Source organism: Fusarium phalaenopsidis (genome assembly GCF_050370095.1).
Source record: "Fusarium phalaenopsidis strain FUZ10S chromosome Unknown contig_32332, whole genome shotgun sequence".
Lineage (NCBI taxonomy): Eukaryota > Fungi > Ascomycota > Sordariomycetes > Hypocreales > Nectriaceae > Fusarium > Fusarium phalaenopsidis.
Window position 1 is genome coordinate 3,085,747 of NW_028145391.1, and position 25,105 is coordinate 3,110,851.

Sequence of the window (25,105 nt, forward strand, 5' to 3'; positions counted from 1 at the left end):
TGGTGAACCACCTCCTTGGCCTCTCACTAGTCGGGCCTCAAACGACGACACTGGTCGATTGGAAGAGCACATTCTAAATGAACCATGGCAATGGTTTCGTTTGGTGGCATGGGTAAGGTGAGTGTCCGTGTCACGCACGGCCTTGGCACCGAATCAGGACTGTAGACAAGAGCAAGACATTGGATGCTGTGTAGTTCAGACGCATCATTTGAAGAATCACATCATAATAACTCGACAAACCTGTGATTCACAATTATCTCTCTGCGACACCGGACTCTAGACAGTCCAAGCAGTGGCATGCAACGGGAGCGTCGCATCGGCAGTTGGCAGCCGAAGCGCACGCAGATTCCAAGTAAAGGTCGACTTGCCGAGCTGGCTTCGGGGTGTTGGTTTTTCCGTCCAAGAGACATCGCTTCAAGGTCGATCAGGGACTGACGCACTGTTGGTTCAGGGTGCAAGGTCGCGCATCGCATTCATTTGGGGTCGACAAGGATGGGGCATGCATTGACAAGTGTGAAGAGTCTGCTCCATAGCTATTAGTGAGCAGAGCAGCACTTGAACACATGGATGACCTACCCGTCTGTTGATGAAGGGTCGAGTGTTCTTCTCTGAGCGATATCGGTTGATTCTGCCATTACATCTCTCAAGTCCCCTCATTCATCACTTCCAAGGGTTGAGACTGGTCCCCCTCAGATCTTTTACAAGGGTCTTCTCCTCTCCGCCAGGGATGCCAGTCTTCCAATTGCGAGGGCGCCATGTCGTATGAGGTTGGTTGACGGTCCCCAATTGAGCGAGGTGGCCAGGAAGCCGGCAAGACAAGACGCACCACTGATGCCATGCTTGCTTTGCCTGGTACGATAAGTAACGTATCGATGGGGCTCGCATCAACATTTGAAGTAAAATTCTGCTCTCACGAGCTGGCACGTGGTTCGGTTGAGAAAAATATGTTTAATGTATACTACCCTGCGGCGAAACGATCTCGGTATCCGATGGAGGCTTGATTAGCCTAAGGAGGCTTGTTGAGGAGGCTGTTGTATCTCAAGCCATGCAGAAGTCACCCAAGAGCTTCCAATGCGAAAATGTCAAGGCGCTATCAAAGTCCAGGTCCGGAGAGATGGATGGCATGAGGCCATGTTCGGAAAGAATCCGGAATGAGATCTTGAGTGAAATTGCCCAGATTTTACAAATCCGAGGGGATACCATGACTTCCAAGAGATATGCAGATAAATGCTGGCATCACCTCCAAGTTCCAAGAGTTTGGATAAGATGGATGAGTTGACTCGATGAGATCGAGTAATACCTTTCTTCGCAGGGAGGCTAAGATTATTTAGGTGCGACGCTGCAGCATCTTAGCCGTGTCGTTGCGCCGATAAGAAGCAAATCTGTCCAATGAGAGCTGTCTATTTACGCCATACCGGGGAAGCCGCCCCTCACGGCATGGCTCTTGCCTGTCCGGCTCTGATAGCGGCCTGGGGCATGTGCAGGTCATCCAGGCGGCCACTAAACACCCGCTTCCACGGTCTTGCACCAATTTATCAGCCCTCCACTTGGTTTGGTCGACAGCACTTCATCCCGTTCTCGGCGCTTTTGCTGTTTGAGCGAAGAGACATCGAGAGACATGATATCACACCGTCGACGCGAGCTGAACCTTGCCTCAATGACGATTCTCTGCTCTCACTGGACATGTCCTGGTGGGGGTTCCTCCACCCCGACACTTGGGACCCCGGTCACATCGCGTTGTGGCTACAATCTCTTCAACCTACTACACGGTCCCGAACCATGTCTCTTGGAGTGACCTGGAGTGTCGGTGGCAATATGCTCGAGTTCGGATTGCTGTTCAGTAACTGTTCTGCTGGGTCTTCAATGGGTGTTTGCCTGCTTCTTCATGGCTATCATGGCACAAAAACTACATTGCTCTTCAAGAGCTGACGACCACTTACTCAAAACGCTATAGGTGTACCTCCCATGCGGAGGGATCGCCCATCCTTCGTTCGACAATCCACACCGAGTGGCCGTCGGCGATGGCCCCAGCGCGGTTCATCGGGTAGCTATCTGCAACGGCCAGGTCTGGTCTGGGGATAGATGGCCAGACTGATAGCGGCGGCTGATAACCTTCTCCATCAGATGGGGTCCCGTCTTGTCTCCCCTTGCTCCGCGGCACTCGACCATCAATCCATAAATACCGGCCAGCGCCCTCCACACTCAGACGTCCAAGACACTGAGACAGTGGAGAGCCTCCAACCGGTCACCCTTGCTCTTTGACAAGCAATCCCTTACACCCTTCTCTTCTTGGTGACACTGGATCTCATCCCAATCTACCCATCGCTCGTGTCACCTACACGTCATCACCCCCCCTCCAAGGCAGACCCTTCTTCTTGTGGTTTTAAGCTTTTTCTAGAACTCTTTCGCTGCAGTTTCGTCTGCACCATCTTCTAGATTGCTTCCACTCTCGTCTTTCTGTTTTATCCCTCCAACTCGTTTTGTCGTCATGGCGACTGGCTCTCGAGCTAAGTCCTGGGCTGACAAGCTCGCCGTCGAGTCGGAACCCGGCTTGACGAGCACCCAGCTTATGGTATGAAGATATTTCAAACCTTTGCGTTCCTATGGGGCGTAAATAGGTTCAATTGACGAGACCGAGCTGTGCTGAACTCTTATGCAGCTCACCAACCACGATCTGAAACCGGTCGAGAAGGAACGCCGTCAATGGGGCGCCTGGAACTTTGTTGGCTTCTGGATCGCCGATTCCTTCAACATCAACACTTGGATGATTTCTTCGTCCATGATTGTTGCCGGCCTCTCGTGGTGGCAGGCATGGCTGTGTGTCTGGATCGGCTATAGCATCACTGGTATTTTTGTCGCCATGAATGCTCGTGTCGGTGCCATGTACCACATTGGTTTCCCGGTTGCAAACAGAGCTGCCTTTGGTATCTGGGGAAGTTTGTGGCCTGTCCTGAACCGTGCCGCTATGGGTATGCTCAATCTTGTTCCTGTTTCGCCACTCGTCACTAATGCCACTAATAGCCTGCGTTTGGTACGGAGTCCAAAGTTACATCGGAGGCAACTGTGTCTATCTCATGATCCGCTCCATCTGGAAGTCCTGGGCAGACATTCCCAACACCTTCAGCAAAGATTCGGGAACGACCACGGCCGATTTCGTCTCCTTCTTCCTCTTCTGGGTCGGCTCCCTTCCAGCAATCTGGTTCCCCGTTCACAAGATCCGACATCTTTTCACCGTCAAGGCATATGTGGTCCCTGTTGCTGGAATCGCTTTCCTTGCCTGGACCATTTCTAAGGCTGGCGGCATTGGACCCATTGTGAAGACATCCAACAAGGTCCACGGCAGCGAGTTGGCATGGCAGATTGTTAAGGGCATCATGTCCTCTATTGCCAACTTTGCGACCCTCATCGTCAACGGTAGCGACTTTTCTCGTTTTGCTCGCAAGCCCAGAGATGCGCTCTGGTCCCAGCTCATCACCATCCCGATCGGCTTCGCCCTCACTTCCTTCATCGGTATCATCGTCTCATCGGCATCTTCCGTCATGTACAGTGAGCCTATCTGGAATCCCCTTAACTTGCTTGACAAGTACATCGACGACGGTAGCTCCGCTGAGCGTTTTGGAGTCTTTGTCATTGCCATGGCCTTCACCCTTGCGCAGCTTGGTACCAACATCGCCGCCAACTCTGTCTCTGCTGGTACTGACATGACGGCTCTGCTTCCTCGATGGATCGATATCCGCCGCGGAGGATACATCTGTGCAGTCATTGGTTTCGCCATCTGCCCTTGGCAATTGCTCAAGGACAGCAACCAGTTTACCACTTATCTTTCCGCCTACAGCGTGTTCCTTAGCTCCATCGCTGGAGTCATGGTATCCGACTACTACCTCGTGCGGAAGGGGTATCTCGAGCTCAAGGAACTCTACGATGGTCGCAAGGAGGGACCTTACTACTACACATTCGGCATCCATTGGCGCGGATATGCCGCCTACATTGCGGGCATTCTGATCAACGTTGTCGGTTTCGCCGGTGCCGTCGGCCAGACCGTGCCAAAGGGAGCTACCTATATCTACAACGTCAACTACTTCTGCGGCTTCCTGATCTCGCTCGGCGTGTACTGGAGCTTGTGCAAGATTTTCCCGATCCCCGCGACAAGCAGCCGCTGGATGGAGGTTGGCGACGAGATTGACGACCTGCGAGTTGGCTATGACACTGGAAGCCAGAATTACGATGAAGAGCACGTTACGGGCCCAGCGCCCAAGGTGGCTGATGATATGAAGCATTTCTGAGTTATGGTGCATGAGCGTGATGATTGGAAGAGGTTATATGAGCGATGTCTATCGTTAGAATGATTTAGTTGAAGGATATCCCGTTTTGTTGGCTAAGAGCCCTTGAACCTTATTTGTCCCATGACTTGGTGTGTTTTTATGTTGGTGTGCATTCTGAGCACCGTTGTTTCCTGTGCCTCTATCGAATTGTTAGACATGCAGGGTATCCCATGCAGAAGATGGGTTAGGTGTACATGCAAGAACTATTCACACAGAGAGTTGGTCTCTACTTGTGGGGCTTGTGACTATACAAGAAGCCATAGAGCAAGAGCAAGAATTCAATGCTTAGGAGTATCTGGTCATAGTCATGATGAAAACCTATGCTATAATTGAGAGATCGACTCGCCAATTTGTCTTCTTCTCGGGATTCTTTTATTCTTACCCTTAGCCTAATGGCCTGGCCACACTTCTCTCCATGGTTCCTTTATGGCTCAAGATGGTACAGCACGCTAGGGTATGTGGCGCCATGTCTGAGAGCGAGTATCCATCATGGCGCACTCCGCGCCCTCTTAACCATTTTTTCATTAGCCGATCCTCAAGCCCCGTTGGCTCAGTGGTAAAGCGTATCACTAGTAATTCAACGACATGATAAGATCACTGGTTCGATTCCAGTACGGGGCATCACAATCACCAAGCGATCAGAAGAATCTGATCGCGCTCTTTTTGCGCTTCCATGTCATAAGTTGGCGATGCTTTGTGGTGGTGTTGAGGCTTGGTTGCCTTTTTTGTGTTGCATTGGAACGGCCCGGCACGTGCGACCTTATCTAGCTTAAGGTTGGTGCGGGATGACGTTGGGCTGCAGGGTGGTTGGGTGCTACTTGAGATTGGAAGCGTCGGAGCATAGACAAACAAATAAACATATACTTGTCTTGGATTCTATGGTGAGGGTCTAGTTGTATTGCTGACGAGTTCTATCATAGGTCAAAACTACTTCCTTTCAACCTTTTATCCATGCATTATACTTGCGCCGCTTCTTTTGATATGCTCCTCTGACACCATTGACGTTGATTCCCTTTTTATATCAGTGACTTTCATCGCCTATGTAAAAGGATCTCTGGCAAGGGCTAGGGGATGAGTGGCCATTTTATCCAAGGCAATAACATCGCTGTATTCGGCCATGTACTCAATCCTCCTGGCTGGCGCCAGCAAGCTATTGGCCGTCAACGAGATACCGGCTTTCCCTGGATCTTCTGACCAGACACTGCTTTCGGAGTTTGATCCTGCCGCCCCAACTCCCAGCAGCTTCACCCGGCGTGACTGAGATTACTCAGGCTGTCCTGGTTCTTGCTGTTTTCGACAACCCCTCGGCTCTGGTCAACAGTTGCCGTCTATTGCGCACCGCAGGTAAGTGTGTCTCACAGAGACTGGCTCGGCCCTAGCTCCTCTTCCAGATATGAAGAAGAGTTCTGGGGCAGTTTATAATAATTGCACACTATATATAGCATTTTGGTAATCTTAATCGGCTTAAAAGAGAAGTTAAATGAAAGGGAAAAAAACGAAATGTGACGTTAGTATGCCTTCGGCCTTGCCAGCGCTCGACAGGGACAAAACTCGGTGCTTGTGCTCGAGATCAAACCCGCCACCAGCCAGCGCCAGTCGGCTGGGGCTAAAGATCTCTATAACTAGTCCTGGCACGTCAGCTTCGACCGAAGCATGCGTAAAAATTGTGGGTATGTACGAAGCCTTTCTCGTTACGCCTCTCTTTCTAAAGCTGCATGTTCCTGACTTTGACGTGCTGACCGCAATGTGTCTTGCCACTGCCGATGCCATGATTGACAGAATCAGTTGAAGGCCCTTCTTGGAAGTGGTTTATATACCGGGCATATGATCGAAGCTCATGGGTTCAACTCCCCAGGCGGTGCATCCCGGCAGCATCGACAGGAGGGAAGAATGAGAAGTCTTTGATGTCTTGCCAACAGCTGCGCCTGGTCCCATATCAACATTGATCTCGGTGTCTTCGTCCGTGTTTTACAGCATTCCTGATCAATACCGCAGCCCCCACGCCACCGACCGATCTTGCCAAAATGCGGTTATAAGTGCGATGGACAGTTGTGTACCCTCGCTATCTTGAACCGGATATATATTGAGTCTGCCTTCGCTGGAAAAGGTCCTACAGCCAAAAAGGCTTTCAACGTAATGTGACCAGCATCGCCCTTCTATCATTGTCATTATACTGCAGATATGGCTTCATCAGTCGGCAGGAGCAAAGCTTGGGTAAAGGTGAAATGCACCATATAGAAGTTCAAAAGAACGAAGACAGATTTGTGCCATCTATGATGAGTTCTCGGAACTCACTAGTAAGAAGAGATATGAATGCTTGTGTGTAACCGAAATGGGGGTGTCGTGCAAGTTTATATTCAAGGATGATAATCATCGTCACCAAACAAATGGGATCCTCTCCATGCATCAAAGAGGCCCAGAGGATGAACAGGGTTGAGACATGTTGCAAGGACCTTGGGCACCTGGCTGCATTGACGCCAAGACGCGTGTCTTCCAAGTTCCCACCGTCCCACCTTGTATATACTTGAGCTCCGGATGACCATGCGATGTGCTCATCGCGAAGAGTACAGCCGGAACACTTTAGACGTGGACTGAAAAGGGGGGATGGTATAATATATTTGGTTGCAAATCATGGCGATCGTGCCAGGGAGAGAAGACGGATTGGAAGTGGAAGATACGCGGTATTTATATCTACTAAGGTTGCTTAGCTCTTCTCCATCCAGCAATGTTTTTATTTTGTCTGATGCTAACCTTTGTTATGTTGATATGTGATTTAGAAACATTCACCAACACGTTAACAAGCATCACCAACGACAGTTTGTCAAGCCATTTTCTAAGCTTTTCTCTTCTACAACGCCACGCTCAGTACAACCTGCCCATAAACTCCTCCCCAGAAACAACTCCATGAAGAAAATCTCTGTCAAACACGGTCTTCGAGTAAACAGCGACGCCGATCCAGGGGTGGCTGCGCCTGGACGCCCGTTGAGAAGCAAGCGCTGCAATAAGACAACTCCGGTAGACCGCTGCTCTCTAGAAAGGCGCCGCCGCCTAGTCTGTCTCGATTGCCATCCGTCCAAGGAAGCTACATCCTGTTCAATCTCGCTGGTATACAACCCCGAGCCTGCCTATCAGAGGGTTCGGTTTCAGGAAGTTGTATGACCCCGTCCATGGAAAACCTTGTCCAGCATGTCTCCTGCTGTCGCTCGATCGTCGGGGTTCTCACTTGCCATCTCTTGGAACATTTGAAGCCTCGGCCACATGGCCGCCTCCCCAACTGCCTTGAGTACTTGCTCAAGACTGCGCCTTGGCTTTCTCCGATAGCCGGCCGCATTCATAGCATACGCTGCAGTAACAAAGAGGGACCAGATGTCCATCTTGACCGTCTGGGGTTGCCCCGAGCCCGAATATACTTCGGGCGCCATGTACGGTTCGGTACCAGCATACGTCTGGGCGTTGGCCGCCATGTTGGCGAGGCCAAAATCTGCAAGCTGGTATAGATAATCTCCACTCGATAATGGTGTAAAGAGAATGTTCTCAGGTTTGACGTCCCGGCGAATCATGCCTTCGTTGACGAGGCAGTCAAGCGCCTTAAGCATCTGGAAGAGGAGTATATAGGCGATAGCTGGGGTCGTTTCAAAGAATTGATGCTCTTCTATTAGGTATTGGACGCTTCCGGATTTGAGTTCCATGAAAATTTCCAAACGCCCGTCGTCTGCGGATTGGGACGTTATGTATTTTATGATGTTTGTCTGGTGCTGTTAGCTGACGCTTCATAAGACTGATATCTCTTGAGATTTCTTACATGGGAAACCCTAGACAGCATGTCGACCTCTCGCTTCAGTGAGGAGTATTCGTCAAAATGATTATGAGACCTCCTCATCCGTTTGAGAGCCAGATGCTCGCCAGTATCGACGTTGGCGACCTTTCAAACCTCGCCAAATGCTCCACTTCCAAGAGGCTCCCGGTTCGAGTATCTAATCCGGGCAAACGGGAGACATGACACGGAAGTCGGCGGTTCGTGTGCGATGGTGAGAGCATGGGAGGGATTGCCTACTCCGTTGTCGTTACGCTGATCATGCCAACGAATTTGGAATTGATACAGATCGTGAGCCGCTCCACCAATGCCAAACTGTAGGTTGATTTCCCGGTCGATAAGGACTCTGCGGTGAGGTTGTCCTGGATTGAAGGGCATCGCTGTCGGCCCTAAAACCTGGGCCGAGTTGTCCAGTGATCGGTCTTGGAGCATTGCCTCCTCCCTGTTGTCTTTGTGAAGCTCGAAAGAGAAATGTAAAGGCGAGATACCAGGATCATCGAATCTAATATGACCTTGGCGACCGAGAATGGCAAGATTGTAGCGTGAGGTTGATGTGATATTGATCCCGATATCTAGCCCCTGAACTTTGACAGTCGGGTTGTTCTTGTCAAGAGCGAAAGACGAGACAAAGCGGTCATTGTCCCGGTATGTGAGAATGCCTTCGGCCCTGGCATTCAGGGGCACGAGCGAAAACAAAGCTCGGGGATGGGGTCACCGGGAGACATGGTGAAGGATGATGTCTCCCATGAGAGTGCACGCAGGTAAGCGGCGTCTTGGCCAAATATTCTTTGTTTCTCCTCTGCTATACATTGCCTGGCCTCTGACCAACTTCGTTTGCCCAATCTGACATGTCTCATCAACATTGTGACCATGTCGTCGTCCCTCAGCAACACTCAGTCGTTCCCGGGCCTTGAAGCCCTTCAACAGCAACCAATCGACTCCCAACAGCCAGGGCCAGCTGAAACCACGCGATCCCCAGTCTCCAGCCCCCAGGTCGACAATAAATATGCGTGGGTGCGACACTGGGGGCGAACTTGCGGATCAACGGCGTCCCACCAGTTCCGCTCTCAAGCTAGACGGGAGCAAGACAAGCTCGAACGCCAGAGACGTGGTATGAAAGCAGGTCGAAGGCAGACACAGCCATGGGATGACTCTTTCGATATTCGGGGCAACGCCTATAACAACGTTCGAAACAGTTGGATAGAACAGGGCATCTGGAGGAAAGTATGGGATGAAGCCTGGGCTAAGGAAAGAGACTTCGGATTGTCCGATCAATCCCCTCGCTCCCTCACACCGGAACCAACTAAATCGCCGCCAGGCTATCAATGGGGCCATGAGGACGGAGGCCCGCCGCCAGACCAAGAGTTCGGGCCGGATCCGTTTCGAACTATTTACATTGTTGGTGAGCTGGGAATGTCTCCAGAAGAGTTTCATCAGCGACTGCCCAAATGGTATGTTCAAGGGTCCCTGGATGGCCCCGATTACCCGATTCCGTATCCCAGGACTCGCAATTCTGAAGGATCTCGTCCCTACCGCCAGTTCTTGTATCAGATTGTCAAGGAGCGTGAGTGGATAAAAGATGAGATGGACTTTAAGATTCAGTTCCGCCCTTATAACGTCGATCTCGATGCCCTGGCCTCCGAAACTGTCAAGAACAACTGGATCAGGGATCGCATCTGGAAACCCGAGTGGAACGAGCTACCGGGGAGTACTTGGTCTCATGAAGATCCCCTCCAAGAACAGGATAAAGTGGAATATGTTGGCACTGTTGATGACTCGGGTGAACAGCCGAGCGCTGTCGTTTATGGCCCGAGTAAACGGCCGAGCGAGCTCGTTGATGACTGGTTGGGAATTCCAATCTCACGACGACGTGATCCCTTTTCTGGGCGACTGCTATATCCTGAAGTCACACAAGGCTGCACCGACGGCACAAGCAACCTGGAACAGGCTTCTAGGGACCAAAAGGGAACTGCCAATTCGCCGTAGGGGGGTACTCGGGGCAGCGAATTCTCCTTTGCCGCAACTCTTGGCCCCCAGGTGCAAGTCCAACCTCCTGGAAGCCATGGCGAGGCATCTAAGAGCGGCGGGAAATCGAAACTTGCCAGGGGTCAAAGCGATAGCCTTGACGAGCAGCCTCCAAAACGGCCGAGGCATGCCCCTCAACACTCTGTTCCCTCTTCCCAGGAAGCATCGGATCCTGCTGGTACAGACAAAGGATCCCTTGCCCCGAAAGGCGTCATCACAAAGGGTGGGCAGTTAGCCAAGGGAGAAACTGCAGTGGCTGCCTCCAATTCGCGCCGTCCCAGCCCACGAGCTTCCGACGCTGTGGCAGACCAGCAGGGGGATGTGTCGAACTCTGCGCAGACGAAGGGTGCAAAGCGGCACCGACCAAGGCGAGGTGATCAGCATGACACGCCGAGAAATGCAAAGAGACAGAAGAAGAGTGGCAAGCATGGTCGAGGCAAAAAGTAGGGAGGCGGTATCAAGTGCGGAAGTGCGGAAGAGGTGGACTTTCAGAAGCTTTGTTCTTTGGAGAGGTGGGCAGGTTCACGATGATGGGGGTTTATCATCGTAGACTTGGGCTGTGGGGTACTCACTCGTTTATTTGACTGTGTTATAGTTTGTCGTGTTTATCAGTTTAGTGAATTGATCAGTTGCAGTTTGTCATACTTGGACACAAAGAGCAGTCTACCTAGGAGCCCCCAGCCGTCAAACTAACACCGTCTATGTAGAACTTTTACCACTTCAACCCTAAGCATAATTAACGGAGGCTACTCCCGAGAAACGTGTGTCTACCCCAAAAAGATGATCTGTCTAGAACACCATCATGGGCGCTCTCGACAAAGAGGGTATTCCAACATCAAAAAAGACGGGCAAAGGGCGAAAAAGAAAGCTTTGTAGGATCGCCTGCCCCGTACTGGAATCGAACCAGTGATCTTATCATTACTAGTGATACGCTTTACCACTGAGCCAACGGGGCTTTAGAGGTGATTCCTCGCTTGTTGAATGGCGGTTCGATGTTGGTATTCATAAATCCCGCACCTGGGTGGGGTAAGGGGCCAACCCCTTTTCACACAACCTTCAGATGAGACCAGAGCCATGATATGAAATTGGCTCTCAAAACAACCTCATTGCTTACAAACAGTGCTCGTAGCTTCATCATATCTTCTGTAAGCAAGAGTTCAATTTGTTTGAAATGTTCTGAATAATTGCCATTAACCCCCGTATTAATCATCAATGCTATCTACTCCAAGATTCTAATCTTTTCCCACGTCGGAATACCATGAGTTCCAACTATTATATCCGTCTCTAAATATCAGTCCAAATGATTCTATCTATAACTTTTGAAATCCCGTCTTTGCCCTGCTCTCATGAATCATAACCCTGCAATGCCCCTGAAACAGATCCTTTATAAGCAACCAAACTTTTGACCCAACAAACCATCGCTTTTCCTAAACAAAATCCTTGAGAACATCATGAATGCGAACAACTTTTACCTCCACCTCTCCATCCTTCTTTTCAAACGTGTCGGTACCCTTTCGCTCCTCTTCGTCTCGCTCGTTGACAGCCTCCTCGTTAATGCTCAACTGATCCGAGGGTGTGGCGAAAACAGAAGGGCTCTCAGTCTCGGAGAGATCAGACTCCAAATCAGTCTTCTTGGATTTGGGCTTCTCGACATCTTCGCAGCCAGCTTTAGGAAGCTTGATGAAGAAGTCCAGGATGAGAGCCAGGAATGCAAGACCGAAAGCAATCCAAAAGACGCCCTTGTGTTGTGCCTTCAGATCCCAACCCTTTGATTCAAACACACCAACCACCACGGCGATGATGGCGAGGAGGAATGCGCTGGCAAGGTATGAAGCAACAAAGATCAAGGCGCCGGCCAAGCCAAGGAGGTGGCGTGGTAGAGTCGAGGTCATGAAGACGTTGCCGATTGCTGAAAGGACTGAGATGCATGCTCCCTCAGCCATGAGGGCTGGGAATACCCAAGCCCAGTAGCTGGGGCTGTTGGGCATGAGGGCGAAAAGTAAGATGGCGATGACCTTGGCCACTCCACAAAGGATGAGGATGATCTGGTCTGAGAGGATGTGGAGGAGGAGACCACTAGAGATGGACAAGATCATGCCACCAGCAGCCCAGGGGGCAAACCACACAGAGGCAGTCATGGGATCCTTTCCGAGAACAGACTTGATACTGTGTTTGTTAGTCAAAGATCATAGTATGGTGAAAGGAGTCTTACTAAAAGTTGGCATAGAAGAGAAACACCGAGTAAACACCAAACTTCAAGGACAAGATGCCCAGCATCTTCTTCATGCCCTTGACCTGGAAGATCTCTGGTGGGACCAGCGGCGCAGAAGCCACCCAACCCTCAACAAAGATGGCTGCAATAAGAAATGCGCAGCCGACGACGAGAGTTGCGATAATGTGTGGCGCGGTCCAGCCATAGCGACGGCTATCCGTGATGGCGTAGATGACCAGAAGAAGACCGGGAACCATGGTGCCGATACCCCACCAGTCCATGGTGTTCCCTCCCTCCCTAGCCTCAGCATAGTCACGGGGCGATGCCCAGAGCGAGATGCAAACGGCAGGAGTCAAGATCATGGTGATCAGCCAAAAGTACCAACCCCAGGTGAGGAACTGCTGAACCATGCCACCACACATGGTCCCAAGGAAGAACATGACCGGGACCATGGCCCCATAGAGACTGAACACGAAATTCTTCCGGGGACCTGGGCGATAGTTGCGTCCGATCAAGGAGACGCCGGCGGGCAGAAAGGCTGCAGCTCCGAGACCCTGCATCGCGCGGCAGAAGACAAGCATGAAGAAAGTCTTGCTAAAGCCTGTGATGACAGACCAGGCGACAACCCATAGAATGCCCACGTGGAAGAGCAGATAGCCGCCAAACATGTCGACCAACCTAGCGCAGGGGAACAGGAACGAGCCGGCCACCAGAGTGATGACGCTGGAGAGCCATGTCTGAGAATCCTGAGGGATGTTCAAGGCATCAGAGATTCCTGGAATAAGAATCTGGAAGCCGCCGACAAAGAATTCCTTCAAATTGTTAACCAAGCTCTGCATATAGATGATGAGAAGCATACCGTGGCAGCAAGAGATGTCACCATGGACGCGACAAATGCCACCTCAGTCCATGTTGACTTGAATGCTTCAGGCCGCTGTCGTCCCAACCTCTCAAGGTCGAACTCTTCCGGGATCTCCTCAATGGTGATCCGAGTGTCTAGCTCTTTGGTCTTGTTGTTGGGTACCATATCTCCAGGCGGGCTGCTATGTTAAAATGGCCGTAAACCCCTGAGGCTGGCAAACTGGTCTGTCAGGGACCGGGTGAGAAAAGAAGAGCCGAAACAGCAGATGATAGACTGTACTCAGGAATATTAAATATTACAAGAGAAGTGTGCAACTATGCAAGTATCTGACGAGTTTGCGGAGGAGAATAGCGTTTCGGAGAGTCCTTATTGTGAGTCGACCGTTGAGAGACCGAGATGCTTAAGCTTCACTGATCCGTTGCTGATATCCTTGTGATGATTGAGAGCCGCCGTTCCATCTCTTTATACTCTTTCCTATTCTGCTTGCTTTGGCCATGGCGTGGACCAGACTCGCGATATCGCAACACGTTGTGGGCATGCCATCTCGGTCTGGACGGACTTGACGATGCTTCCAAGGGCCGTGAAACGACAATTTCCAGACCGTAGCGGTGAGATAAACGCAGAAGATGCTTTCTGCTTTCCTATTTTGGGGAGCTCCAGAGTCTGGCCTCGGGGCCATCTCCACCAGATGGCGACGCGTCGCCACAATGTGTCATATTAAGAAGATGGTGGGAGGAGCAAGGCGTCAATGTGTCATGGAAGCGAACCCAATAAAGGCAGGGGAATAACGGTGAAAGGGGAAGAAAAAAAATTGAACTATCGTGAAGTCCGTTGTCGCAATATTGTGGTGGAGTTGCGGAGGAGCATGTGGAGGTAGATGGAAGGATGAGAAGTCAGGGCTCTGCCTCGTGGGCCAAGGAGACGATCACAAGCGCAAGCAAGCTTTGCTCAAGCTAACAAACTACCTTCATGCCAGTCAGTTCATTTGCAGACCAAGCCGGAGTTGATACGCCGAGGACGGGACGGGGGGAGTTGTGATAGCAGAGCCGCGCTGAGTAACGCCAGCCACAGCTGCGAACCATGGGCAGAGAGAGCCATCAGGGCCTGAACTAGTCAGTGTCAGGCCTTGTTATCCAGAGCCCAAAAGAAAAAGGCATCAAGCTCCTCATCGCAATTCTGGGTCCGGAGACGCGACGAGTGACAGCTGATTTCCTCTTTTGGCGTGGTTGTGTGCTCTGGCTGGACGGCCTGGGCACAGCCCACAATGACAAGCTTTCTGCGAGCTCTGATGGAAGGTTTATGATGCAGGTCCCGGAGCTTCGGCTGCACGGTATGTCGTTTCCTTTCCGCATTGGGGCAGGACGGCATCGGCCGTAGTCGGGATTTGGCGGAGGTCGAGGCGTGCCGTACCAGAGGGTGTCGATGCTCGCCAGGCCAGGGCGTCCAGGTTGGATGGCAAGCAAGCAAGGGCTTGCATTGCTGCTGGCGTGTCGCCAACGTGGGGCGGCGGCTCTCAAAGAGGTTGCGGAGAACGAAGCAGAGCTAGGCGACGAGCGAGGGGTGAGGCGAGACGGACGATACCTGGGATCGACTGGCATTGGTACGTTCTTAGTTGACGTGAGGTGATTACATACAACGTTATACATGATCGCATCGTGAGCCTCCATTGGAGTCGAGTCATGGGATCTGATGCGTGCCTGCACCTGCCCTAGAAAGGTGATAGGATAGGGAAAACGTGCCCGATCTTGGATCTTGGTTCATTTTGGTTGCGCCTGCCGCCTAAGGTCATCCATTCATTGCTTCTCCAACTTGAGGAAGGTTTCTCTCCAAGACCAAAAATATTACCTGCCTGCCAACCTACCCCTCCACTTGTTCCCCTCTTCTTTCTCTCTCCGCGTCTTCCACGACACGCTACCATTTCTTCTATCGTCATCATCATCATCGATTCTCTCTTTTGCATCATCCACCTCTTTCCCATCCTCCCCTCGTTCGTCTTTCTCCATCCATCCGCGACCAGACCATCATGAACCTTCTGTAGTCTCGAGCCCCCTCGTTGCTCTCGACCGCTGTCCGCACCGAAAAGAGCCCGCCCTAGCTATCTGGCTGCTCAGTCAGCGCCCGGCGCATGCCGCCAAGCAACACCAAACCGTGTCACAACTGCCGTCGTCGACGCCTGCGCTGCGACCGCTCGTGGCCGACATGCCACAAGTGCGCGGTCTCGGGGCAGGAATGCCTCGGGTATGGCAAGGTCTTCGTCTGGACACAAGGCATTGACTCGCAGGGCAATGTCAACCCGCCACCCGGTCGGAGGGTACCCGATGATGGGGATGTTTCCGGTTCCTCCTCTCTCAGTGTTTCGCCGTCTCCTCCGGGCCAACAGCCGGGTCATGGCCTGCCCCGTCCCCAGCCTAGGCCAGATCCCAGTGACCAGCACCCACTGGCCCAGCTAGTCCAGCAGGCTAGAGAGCAGGCCGCCCAGCAGATGAACCGGCAACAGTCTCCCCAGGCCGACTCGCCCTTGCAACCACCGGGAGCTCTAACCGATCCACTGTTCCAGGACCTCGACCGCACCTCACGATACTATCTATCCCACTGTCAGTCCACCCAACAGTGGCGTTTCCCCCCTCATCTCTGTCAGTCACGCTAACGCATGTGCCAGTTTCTGAGAGGGTCTGCAAAGATCTCGTGGTGCGAGACACACCCGAGGACAACCCGTTTCGCGAGCTACTCCCCTTGACGCGGAAGCATCCGCTTCTTCTGCAGATTCTCGTCGCGACGTCAGCCCTTCATTGGTCCAACATCTTCCGCCGTGTCAGCGACATCCCTCCCGGCCTCTCGGATCCTGGTGGCTACCTCTCTCAGCTTAGATCGAGAGACCTCGTGACACGGCAAGCCCTCATTGATGCATTGACAGCCAAGCAAAAGGCCATGAGCCACCTTCGCGAGGTGCTTGACACCCTTGACCCTGCCGGCAGCGAGGTGGCTCTGGCCGCCATGCACTTCTTTATCAAGTTCGATCTGATTGATCTTGACAAGTCGGAGAACCAGAGCTGGAGGGCCCACCTCGAGGGCGCCACAAGTATCATGGCGCTGCTCAACCCAGATAGTAACACGGATGCATCCAGTAGGATGCTACGGGACCGTGTCATTACAGACAGCTTCATGTAAGTCATTCATCCGAACACCACCAACACTGCTGACCCTTATAGCTACAACATCCTGGGCTCGACCTTGACGTCGGGAGGTCTCGCTGCCCGTGTTGCTCGACAGGCTTTCCAGTTCCTGCCTGTAATGAAGCGGGTCGAGTTGACCAATTCCCTGTCATGTCCACCGGACATCCTGAATATCATCTTGACTGCATCTCAGCTGTCCCACCAGACGCCATGGACCGACCAGTCCCTTACAGCAGCCGATGAGGCGCTTGCCCTGATTGATCAAGCGCTTGCTGTCGACATTGGGGCATGGGCCGACTATCTCCGACAACACAATGTCACCATGGACCTCGAAAGCCGAGTGCACCTAGCGGCGGCACACAGGTCAGCCGCCTGTCTCTACATTCTACAAGCGCTGCCCTTGGTACGATCTATGAGGACGATTGACACGGACCTTCTCCTGCAAGACACGCTGAGCCACTTGGCTGCAATTGGCGAAGACGATGTTTACTATAAAGCTTCATCGTGGCCAACGTTTATTGCAGGAGCCGAGACGCGTGATCCAGAAAAGCGTACGTGGACTATGACACGGCTCTTGTCGATCTGGGACATTTGCCCATGGGGTTATCTCTTTACGGCCATTGAGATGCTCAAGGCGGCGTGGGCCATGCAGGATTCGCGGGGAACCGAGAGCGTCAACTGGTTACGTGATCTGCGAGGATTGGGGTTTGAAAATTTGATTGTTTGATTTCTATTCTGTGATTTGTTGTTGGTGGATTCTGGTTCCAGTCCAGATGCTGCAGCGGGTTGGTCATTACATGTTTGGACATCTAAGGGAGCGAGAAGACAAAAGTTTGTGCTTTTGCGGTCAGCACCCATGACTACCGGCCCCGTGCCACGGAGCATCTACTAGTGATAGATAGAAGGGCCTATTTTAGCCATAATCGTAGCGTAATACTAGACAAGGAAAGGTTCCCCCGTTGTTGACTCGCTCACAGCCGACACTATCCCAATCTAGCCTCGAGTGCTACTCGACAGAAATTTACATCTCACGATGGCTTCAAAAAGACGGTGTCCCCACTGACACTTCTTCTCCGCGACCCCCACCTCTTGCTTCACATGGTCTGCTCTAGCGTGGAAGCTGTTGCTCTAGCCTGGAATCTGGAACTTCTCCATACATGTACGGAGCTGCCCGTGGTCGTTGTCCTTTGGGTCTTTGATGATTCCCCGGCATGCTGGGTCTGGATCGAGGACGATTGCCTGCCGCATTGGCCCAGCTGCAGCTCTGATTTGCCCCGGCGGTGACACCTCAGGGTCCTCCCCTCACTCCGGCCCCACAGGAAAGGAATATGCAAGCCCAGGCAAGGGCCTGCAGCTTGTCAAAAGTGGTGATTCGACAAGAAATCTCGGCCGAGAACACCTGACACACTCTGGCCGCACGTTTCGCTTTCGTGTGTCTGACCGACGTTGCGCACGTGTATCACAAGGCACCCTCTCCCTCGCCGTAGCACCGCCTCCAAAGCCAAGATCCCTCTTTCCTCCTCAAGCGCGACAAGGGGGGGAGGTGTGTGTGCGCCGGGCTCTACCGTAGATCCGGGTGGTGTGCTTGCCGGTGTGGTAGCCCGCCTGCCCTGCCCCCCATTTTGCAGCGCGGCTAATGTCTGCTGGCCCCTTTGACATCTGCCGGACCAGTCGCCTTGCTGGAACAGAGGGGACGGCCTGGCGATCATTTCGGTTAGACAAACTGACTTGTCTCAAATGGACAAAACACCAAAAAAGGTGAGCCTGAGAGACATCGTGACATTCAAGCTACGTACCCTAAAAGTCACCGTCGCTTAAAGACTTCCCTTTCCGGATACGGCCAATCGCATTCCACATGGCCGCCTAAAAAATAATACTACCTTCCTAATCCTTAGGATATTGCACGTTGACAGCGCATCAACAAAAATAAACCTTAAACCTAAATTTGGACGACAAGCGACGACACAACGGGATATTATAATGATTAACGACGATGCAAAAAGAAAGGTCTCAGAGGGAGTCGAACCCTCGCTGGCGGAATCAGAATCCGCAGTCATAACCGTTAGACCATGAAACCGAGGATTTCTGGCTGCCAATTTTTAAGTTGCAATTATGGTTGCAAGGTGTAGAACTGGAATTAGCCATCTGAGCAGCTGCCCAGGTCGATTTGCAAATTAGGAACTTGTTAATATTGTGACTATGAGACTCATTAGATGCTCCGATCCTGAGAACCCTCATGCCCAAGTTTCAATAGCGTTGAAAGGTTGATTTGTTGAGCTGTGGCCAACTGCTTGACGCCCATCCCACCCTATACCAGAACCCTTCACATCCAAAGGACAATACTTAGCTAATTCCCATATCAAGCCTTGAAATAGTTGCAAAATATCTTTAAAATATTAAAAAATACCTGCCTGGTATGATAATCAAAGTGATTTCGAGTTAATCTTCATCGAAAGCTGGTTGTGAACACCATGGGAAGGAAGTATAGGGCCATGTTCCGAGTTGGCCAAGGCACTGATGGGTTACAAATGATCTCTCTCCGCAGCACGTTATCTATCTACCTACGTAGTCGATATCGGGCACAGCCACAAGGTAGTTGGGCACCCTTGGGGGCAAAAATGACAGATCAACAAGTCCAAATGGGGGCCATGTTCAAGCATGCATGGAACAGTTGGCGCTAATAGGAACCGAAGGACAGCGTCTCGGGAGTCGCAGCCGAGACTGATTAATCCGCCGAAGACAAGACATGGCTGAAGAAAACGTCGATAATGACAATGAGAAGTGACGAGGATGGTTACAACAAAACAGGCAGGTGTAGCGATTCACGGTGACCGAAAAAAGTCGGCATAGCAACCGAATTATAGATCTCAGATCGCAAAAGGCCCAATCGCATCTTCCCGAGTAGCCAAGCCTCCCCCGTGTGCAACTCCCAAGAGTAAGAAAAACTTGGAGCTGAGGTTTCGGGTTTCGAGGTGTTTCGGTGGTGATGGAGTCACCGAAGGGAAACTCCCGTTCTGAGCGCTAACACGAAGTGTCGAAGTCCAGCGTAGATCTTTTGTTTCTAGAAGATCGGCGAAATGAAACCCTCAGGAGTCCAATCGCATTTAGAGGAGGGCGGTCAAGAGTTGCCTGAAACTTGCAGGGTAACGAGAGGTTGAAACCACAGAAGTGGCTGGCTTGAACTGACTTGCAAGAGAAGAATAAAAATTCATTAAAAATATCCTTAGAGTAAGAAAGACTTTAGAAAGTGATTATTGTCAAAATTGAATTGTTTAATATGCAAGAAAGACTCAATTTGGCGGTCATCACAGTACTCCTCCAACTACCTGTGTGCTTTGACCTTCAAAAACTACCGAGTTCAAGTTTCGAGTCACGTCCGTGATTGGGGCGCCGTCTCCAGCCTGACCAAAACACGAAACCAAAACTTCGAAACCTGAACCGCACCAGTGCATGCTCAGCCTCAACGGACAGACATCAACAGAGCAGCAACACCTGAAGCTGTTGCTGGGCTAGTCTGCTTCACAGCTGCCCTCTTTTTTTCGCGACGGCCTCCAAATTGGGACTTCATGATGCACGGAGATTTAGTCGACATGTGAGCCTTGAAAAGGTATATAAGAAGAGAAGATCTTTGCAATGTGATCATCAATTCAACTGCAAGCCAGTCTTCTCTGTTCTTCTCTTTTCCATCATCTACATTCAACGCCCTGGAGGCAACTCATTCTACACCTTACTCCCTATAATACCTCTTTTTCAAAAACTTCAAAGACCTTCAAGATGCGTTTCTTCACCGTCTCCTTTCTTGCCACCGCCGTCTCGGCCCATGGCGTGGTCATGTCTGTTGAGGGCGCCAACGGTGTCTCCATGCCCGGTCTGAGCAGTATGTCTTATTCCCCTTCACTCGAAAGGTCTACTAACATGAAAAAGTCGCGGATGGAACTCCTCGTGATTGCTCCAGCAACAGGTGCGGCTCTCAGGCCGACACTTCCATCATCCGTGACCGCGAGATTCGCAGCGGTGAAGCCAGTGCTCTTGGCCGGACCCAGGGCAATGGTCCCGTTGACGCTTCCGTCATGATCTCCAACTTCCTTGGTACAGGCGGCAACGTCCCAACCAACAATGGCTCCTCCGAGAGCGTGGGAGTTGAGGATAACTTGTCCAACCTGCCCGGCGCGCGAAAGCACCGCCGACAGCTCGGAAACCTCCTGGGCGGTCTCTTTGGAGGCGGTGCCGCAGGAAGGGGCGGCGACAAGAATGATGGTCCCCCCGAGGCTCGTGTTGCAGCCACTGCCGGCGACGGTGCTTCCTCTGGCCTTCCCACCGCGTCGGATGATGGTGAAGTGACACTCACCTACAGACAGGTATGTCGTCCTCACTCGAGGTATTTCCAGCCACTAACACCTGCAGGTCAACCAAGATGGCGCTGGCCCCATGACTGCTGACATCGATGCCACATCTGGCGGCACCGACCCGGACGCCTTCCAGTCGGCTGAGGTCACCCAGGACGTCCCAGGACTTGGCATCCAGGGTCTGTCTCTGGCCACAAACACCGACTTCCCCCTCAAGGTGCGCATGCCCGAGGGAATGACCTGCGAGGGCAGCGTTGGAGGCGCCGAGAATGTCTGCATCGTCCGTGTTCGCAACGGCGCGGCTGCTGGTCCCTTTGGCGGTTCTGGTGCCTTCACACAGTCTGCCGCTGCGCGCAAGCGAGCCTTTGCCTACCGCCTCAAGAAGCGCATGGAGATTGCCCGCAAGAACTAGGCGCCTATCTAGCGTGCCGTGTAGGGGAGGGTTGGACAAGTCCTATAGGACATCCATGTATGTGCTACAGAGTCCTATAGCGTATACGCACCTACTTCGGCCATTGATGCGTCTCCGCGCTCCATCTCAAGCATCTGGCATCTTGTCATTGTCATCAAGTCAGAAGGATGGGAAGAGAAAGAGGGGAGGCCAGGCACACAGGGCACGGGGTTGGCTATGACACGGCCAGAACCACGGTATTATGTATGGAATCTGGAGCAGCCAGGAGGACGGAGTACGGTCAATGGAAATAGAAGATAGTTGGAAAGATGTCATATGGACCGAATGAGAGTAAGATTAAGAATGTATTCACGCATACCTCGTGAATGCTATAGAAGACGCCGGCCATGCACCTTGGTCATGAAATCGTTAAAAGTAAACCAATACCAGAGCGCCGTTCCGGAAAAGCTTTAGACCCTAGCTGACGAGTGGGAAGAGAAGAAGGAAACGTAAAGGGAGCAGTGCCTGGCCTAGGGTCACGCAACAAAGAGCTGCGGTCCCGTGGAGGAAGAACAAGAAAAGGAACATGATACCATTCGAGTGGAAGGTGAGGGCGGTAACGTGCGTGGCCAGGTATGGCCTACCAACGACGGCTGTTCAAGACTTAGCTAGTGATGCTTCACGACGCTTTGGTGGCTTACCTGTATGCAGAGTCGAGCTTCGTTTGACGGCGTTTGGGCTTGCTGCCCCCAGACGGCTTTCGCTTTGGTGTTTCCTCGGGAGTCTTGGCCTTGATATCGCGTCCCAGCAGCTCGGCTTCCAACGAGTCCAACCCGGATGAGGCGTTGGACACTGACCGTGAAGCTGGGGTATGAGTACGTGTTCGACTGCGACCACGGCTGCGGTCTCTGCTTCGACCCCTGCTGCGATCTCGACTCCGATCTCGATGGTAAGATGTTGTTCTTTCGGGAGATCGTCGATCTCGTTCACGAGCCTCCGTTCCCCGATGTCCGGAACTGTCCCGACGTGATCTGCGCTTGACCCCCTGCCTATCCCACCGACTGGAATCCCCGTCGTTTGATCCTTTGCGGCTGGGGTTAGAAGCACTCCGGGATCTCTGTCTCTTGAGAGGTCGCTCGGCACGGTCATTGTCACTAGAATGGCCACGTTTGGAGCGTTGCTCATGGACCTCCCCACTCTCGGAGCTTTCACTCCGCACTACTTCAGGGCCCTTTGGCGGAAACTCAGCTGGGAGCTCAGATACCGCTTCTCCGCTGGGGAGCTTGCCATCTCGCACAAATGCTGGGTCGAATTCGATCGATGGCCAATACGGCGTCTCATGTATCGGCTTGACATACTCCTCGATATTGTCAGCCTGGACATAGTCCGATTCGATGCATTTTGCATCCCATTTTCTTGGAAGAAGCACCTCATCATTGTACTCTGCAGGCAGAGGCTTGCCCACTTCATCTGGTGGATGAGCCGTTTCTAGCTCTTTGAAGACTGTCTTCTCATCCCATTCCAGGTCATCTGCGTCAGTGGCATTATTGGATGTCGTGTCAGGTACTACTTGTAGTGCAACAGTTTTCGAGGCCTCGGTGTCAGGCTTCTTCGTTTCAACCTTCTCAATGGGTGTGCTCGACTCTTGCTTAGCGGCGGGTTGCGCTGTTTGCTCCTGTTTCGGTGATGGGGTTGGTTTCGGAAGATTTGGAGCTTTTGTTTCAGGTCTTTGGGGATTTTCGCGAGGTTTTTGCTCTGGTTGCCGCTCCGGTTGCCGAGGATGAGGCTGATTCTTCTTCTGCCGGTTATCATGGTTACGGTTGTGGCGCTCATGTCTTCGTCTATTCCGGTGATCACGAGAGTGGTCAGGGAAATCACGGCGACGACCAGGCTGAGGTGGTTTCGGAGGGAGGGATGGCTTGGGAGGAAGAGATGGTGGCAGGGGAAGCGTCGAGACTGTGTTTGGGCGTGGTATAGGTGGTGATCCTGATGCCCGGCTGGGCTGTGGTGTGGGAGGTGGTCCTGGAGATGGGCCTGGCCTGGGAGGTGGAGGATGTCCATACCCAGGTGGTGCACTGTGAGGAGGGAAGGGAGGGGGATACGGAGGCGCATGCTGCCCGTATGGCGGGGGCGTGGGCGGAGGATATGACTGATATGGTGGGTGCGAGCTGTAGGGCGCGTGGTCTTGACGAGGAGTTGGGGGAGGACCGTATGGCCGTGAGTATGAGGGTGGTGGTCCCGGCGGCTGAGTTGGTTGAGGTGGCGGAGGAGGGCCATATGGTGCAGGTGGACCAGGAGGAGGTGGGAGACCTGGAGGCGGACCGCCGTATGAGGGCGGAGGGTATGAGTGCGAGTAACCTGGAGGTGCGTAGCCAGGCGCATAACCGGGAGCTGCAGATCCATATGGAGGGTACTGGGGAGGATAGGAGGGAGCTCCGGGGTAAGGCGCAGACGGAGGACCATAGCCGGGCGGAGGCCCGTATCTGGTCACAACTGACCCTGGAGCTGGAGTAGGGGCGTACTTGGTGATAATGGGTCCCTTGGACTTTTTCGAACCTCCATGTTGCTCCTTGTGGCCCCCTTGGCCCGAAGTATTGGCATTCCTCCAAGCCGCGAGACCTCTGCAGGATAGTTAGCAGCGTACAGCCGCTGTGACCAGACTTTAGACCACTTACGCTGGTGTTTCCCGAGTAGGCTCTGGACATGCGATAGCCCAATGGCCAGAGGTGCCGCAGTTATAGCAGCGAGCCTCGTCTGGCCGTGTCTGGCCTGGGGCCGAGTCGGGCATGATGGGTGATGTAACTCGACGTACCAGGAAGCGACAGCAGTTAAGGGAAGCGAATTTCCGGGGAGAAAGAAATGCTATGCCCGAAATTCAACCAAGGTGGTGGCGTCTATAATACAGGCGGATGGAAGGCAAAGAGAGAGCGACGACAGCCTCGTCAGCGAGTTGATCGGACGCGAAGACGGTTTCCGCGCCGGACGTCGACAGGACAAGAGCTGGGCGGGCGGTCTGGTCTGAGGCCAGGCTCATGTGACGCTGTGATAGGTTTCACAACAGAGTCCTCGGCGTTGCTGGAGAGCAGCAGCAGCAATAATAGTCGAGGAGCGAGGGCGTTGGGATACTACAGTCCAAGCTTGCCAACAGCGACAGCGCGCGGACGCGACATCCAATGCGAAAGGACCCCCTCGGCGGAACCTGCACGGGCTTGCTTGCGGGGGAAACGCTCAGAGGGGCCTCATCCAGTTAATCCTTGGAGGGCTCAGGGTGATTCTATTGAAGCCCTCGGGTCGGTGAAGAGGTGGATTCCGTTGCAGCCTGAGTAACGGAGATGGCGATGCCACTCATTGGGTCGTCGAGATCCGATGCTGAGGTTGTCGCGTGCGCACGGACCAGGTCCCTTGCCGAGTCAGAGTAAAACGAAACAATGCATAAGGTACGATAAAATAAACTTCAGGCATCTCGAGGGACACCTTTTTTCCGAGCCTTATCTTGACATGATCGTAATTTCGCTTTTTGATGAGCAAACACGTTGAGAGCGAATTATTTATTTGTTTGAATGCGTATGAACAACATCTTTGGTTTGCTATATCGAATTTGAGTTGGGTACCTACCTAAACTGGAATACAGTGAAGGACAGTTCGCTTACTACGTACCCAAACGATGCGCCCGTATACATTATAGCAGTCAAACCTCGTTCGAGACTGTTTGCGTTCACATACCCGTTCGCATACAAAACCAATAGATCTCTCACGATTAAATGCCGTCGGATGCACATATGGCATCTTCTTACAACGCTCGACAATAAGGACATGTCCTACCTACAGCACGACAACCCAAGCGGGCAACTCTTATGAGAAACAAGACTGACTTGACCCCCATCCTGGGCCAACATGCCTACAAATATCCCACCTGCCACCTATCACTTTGATTTACCCGGAATTATCCGTCGAGGCGGA

At 52.5% G+C, this 25,105-nt stretch overlaps 7 protein-coding genes and 3 non-coding genes across 10 annotated transcripts; 5 read left to right on the plus strand and 5 right to left on the minus strand.

The window, feature by feature from the left end:
• Nucleotides 1-2,488: 2,488 nt before the first annotated feature.
• LRP88_13952 (permease for cytosine/purines, uracil, thiamine, allantoin-domain-containing protein) lies at nt 2,489-4,283 on the plus strand (the record flags this gene model as incomplete). Its single annotated transcript, XM_083250308.1, has 3 exons — nt 2,489-2,572; nt 2,660-2,969; nt 3,022-4,283. 3 exons carry the CDS (start codon nt 2,489-2,491, stop codon nt 4,281-4,283), a joined length of 1,656 nt encoding a protein of 551 aa, XP_083094642.1.
• A 578-nt stretch (nt 4,284-4,861) lies between these two features.
• Nucleotides 4,862-4,943, plus strand: LRP88_13953. The gene has a single exon. It is a non-coding gene; the product is annotated as a tRNA-Thr (tRNA).
• Nucleotides 4,944-7,465: 2,522 nt separating this feature from the next.
• LRP88_13954 (uncharacterized protein) lies at nt 7,466-7,918 on the minus strand (the record flags this gene model as incomplete). Its single annotated transcript, XM_083250309.1, has 1 exon — nt 7,466-7,918. One exon carries the CDS (start codon nt 7,916-7,918, stop codon nt 7,466-7,468), a length of 453 nt encoding a protein of 150 aa, XP_083094643.1.
• A 1,088-nt stretch (nt 7,919-9,006) lies between these two features.
• On the plus strand, nt 9,007-10,122 carry LRP88_13955 (uncharacterized protein; the record flags this gene model as incomplete). The annotated part of the gene is made up of 1 exon (XM_083250310.1): nt 9,007-10,122. One exon carries the CDS (start codon nt 9,007-9,009, stop codon nt 10,120-10,122), a length of 1,116 nt encoding a protein of 371 aa, XP_083094644.1.
• Nucleotides 10,123-11,044: 922 nt separating this feature from the next.
• Nucleotides 11,045-11,116, minus strand: LRP88_13956. Its single transcript has one exon. It is a non-coding gene; the product is annotated as a tRNA-Thr (tRNA).
• A 472-nt stretch (nt 11,117-11,588) lies between these two features.
• On the minus strand, nt 11,589-13,400 carry LRP88_13957 (uncharacterized protein; the record flags this gene model as incomplete). Its single annotated transcript, XM_083250311.1, has 3 exons — nt 11,589-12,327; nt 12,416-13,185; nt 13,233-13,400. The coding sequence occupies 3 exons, from the start codon at nt 13,398-13,400 to the stop codon at nt 11,589-11,591; spliced, it is 1,677 nt and encodes a 558-aa protein (XP_083094645.1).
• A 1,960-nt stretch (nt 13,401-15,360) lies between these two features.
• LRP88_13958 (transcription factor domain-containing protein) lies at nt 15,361-17,135 on the plus strand (the record flags this gene model as incomplete). The annotated part of the gene is made up of 3 exons (XM_083250312.1): nt 15,361-15,829; nt 15,895-16,314; nt 16,405-17,135. The coding sequence occupies 3 exons, from the start codon at nt 15,361-15,363 to the stop codon at nt 17,133-17,135; spliced, it is 1,620 nt and encodes a 539-aa protein (XP_083094646.1).
• Nucleotides 17,136-18,413: 1,278 nt separating this feature from the next.
• LRP88_13959 lies at nt 18,414-18,485 on the minus strand. Its single transcript has one exon. It is a non-coding gene; the product is annotated as a tRNA-Gln (tRNA).
• Nucleotides 18,486-20,182: 1,697 nt separating this feature from the next.
• LRP88_13960 (DUF3129 domain-containing protein) lies at nt 20,183-21,166 on the plus strand (the record flags this gene model as incomplete). The annotated part of the gene is made up of 3 exons (XM_083250313.1): nt 20,183-20,282; nt 20,333-20,770; nt 20,823-21,166. 3 exons carry the CDS (start codon nt 20,183-20,185, stop codon nt 21,164-21,166), a joined length of 882 nt encoding a protein of 293 aa, XP_083094647.1.
• Nucleotides 21,167-21,785: 619 nt separating this feature from the next.
• On the minus strand, nt 21,786-23,933 carry LRP88_13961 (uncharacterized protein; the record flags this gene model as incomplete). Its single annotated transcript, XM_083250314.1, has 3 exons — nt 21,786-21,798; nt 21,847-23,766; nt 23,821-23,933. 3 exons carry the CDS (start codon nt 23,931-23,933, stop codon nt 21,786-21,788), a joined length of 2,046 nt encoding a protein of 681 aa, XP_083094648.1.
• Between the last annotated feature and the right edge of the window lie 1,172 nt (nt 23,934-25,105).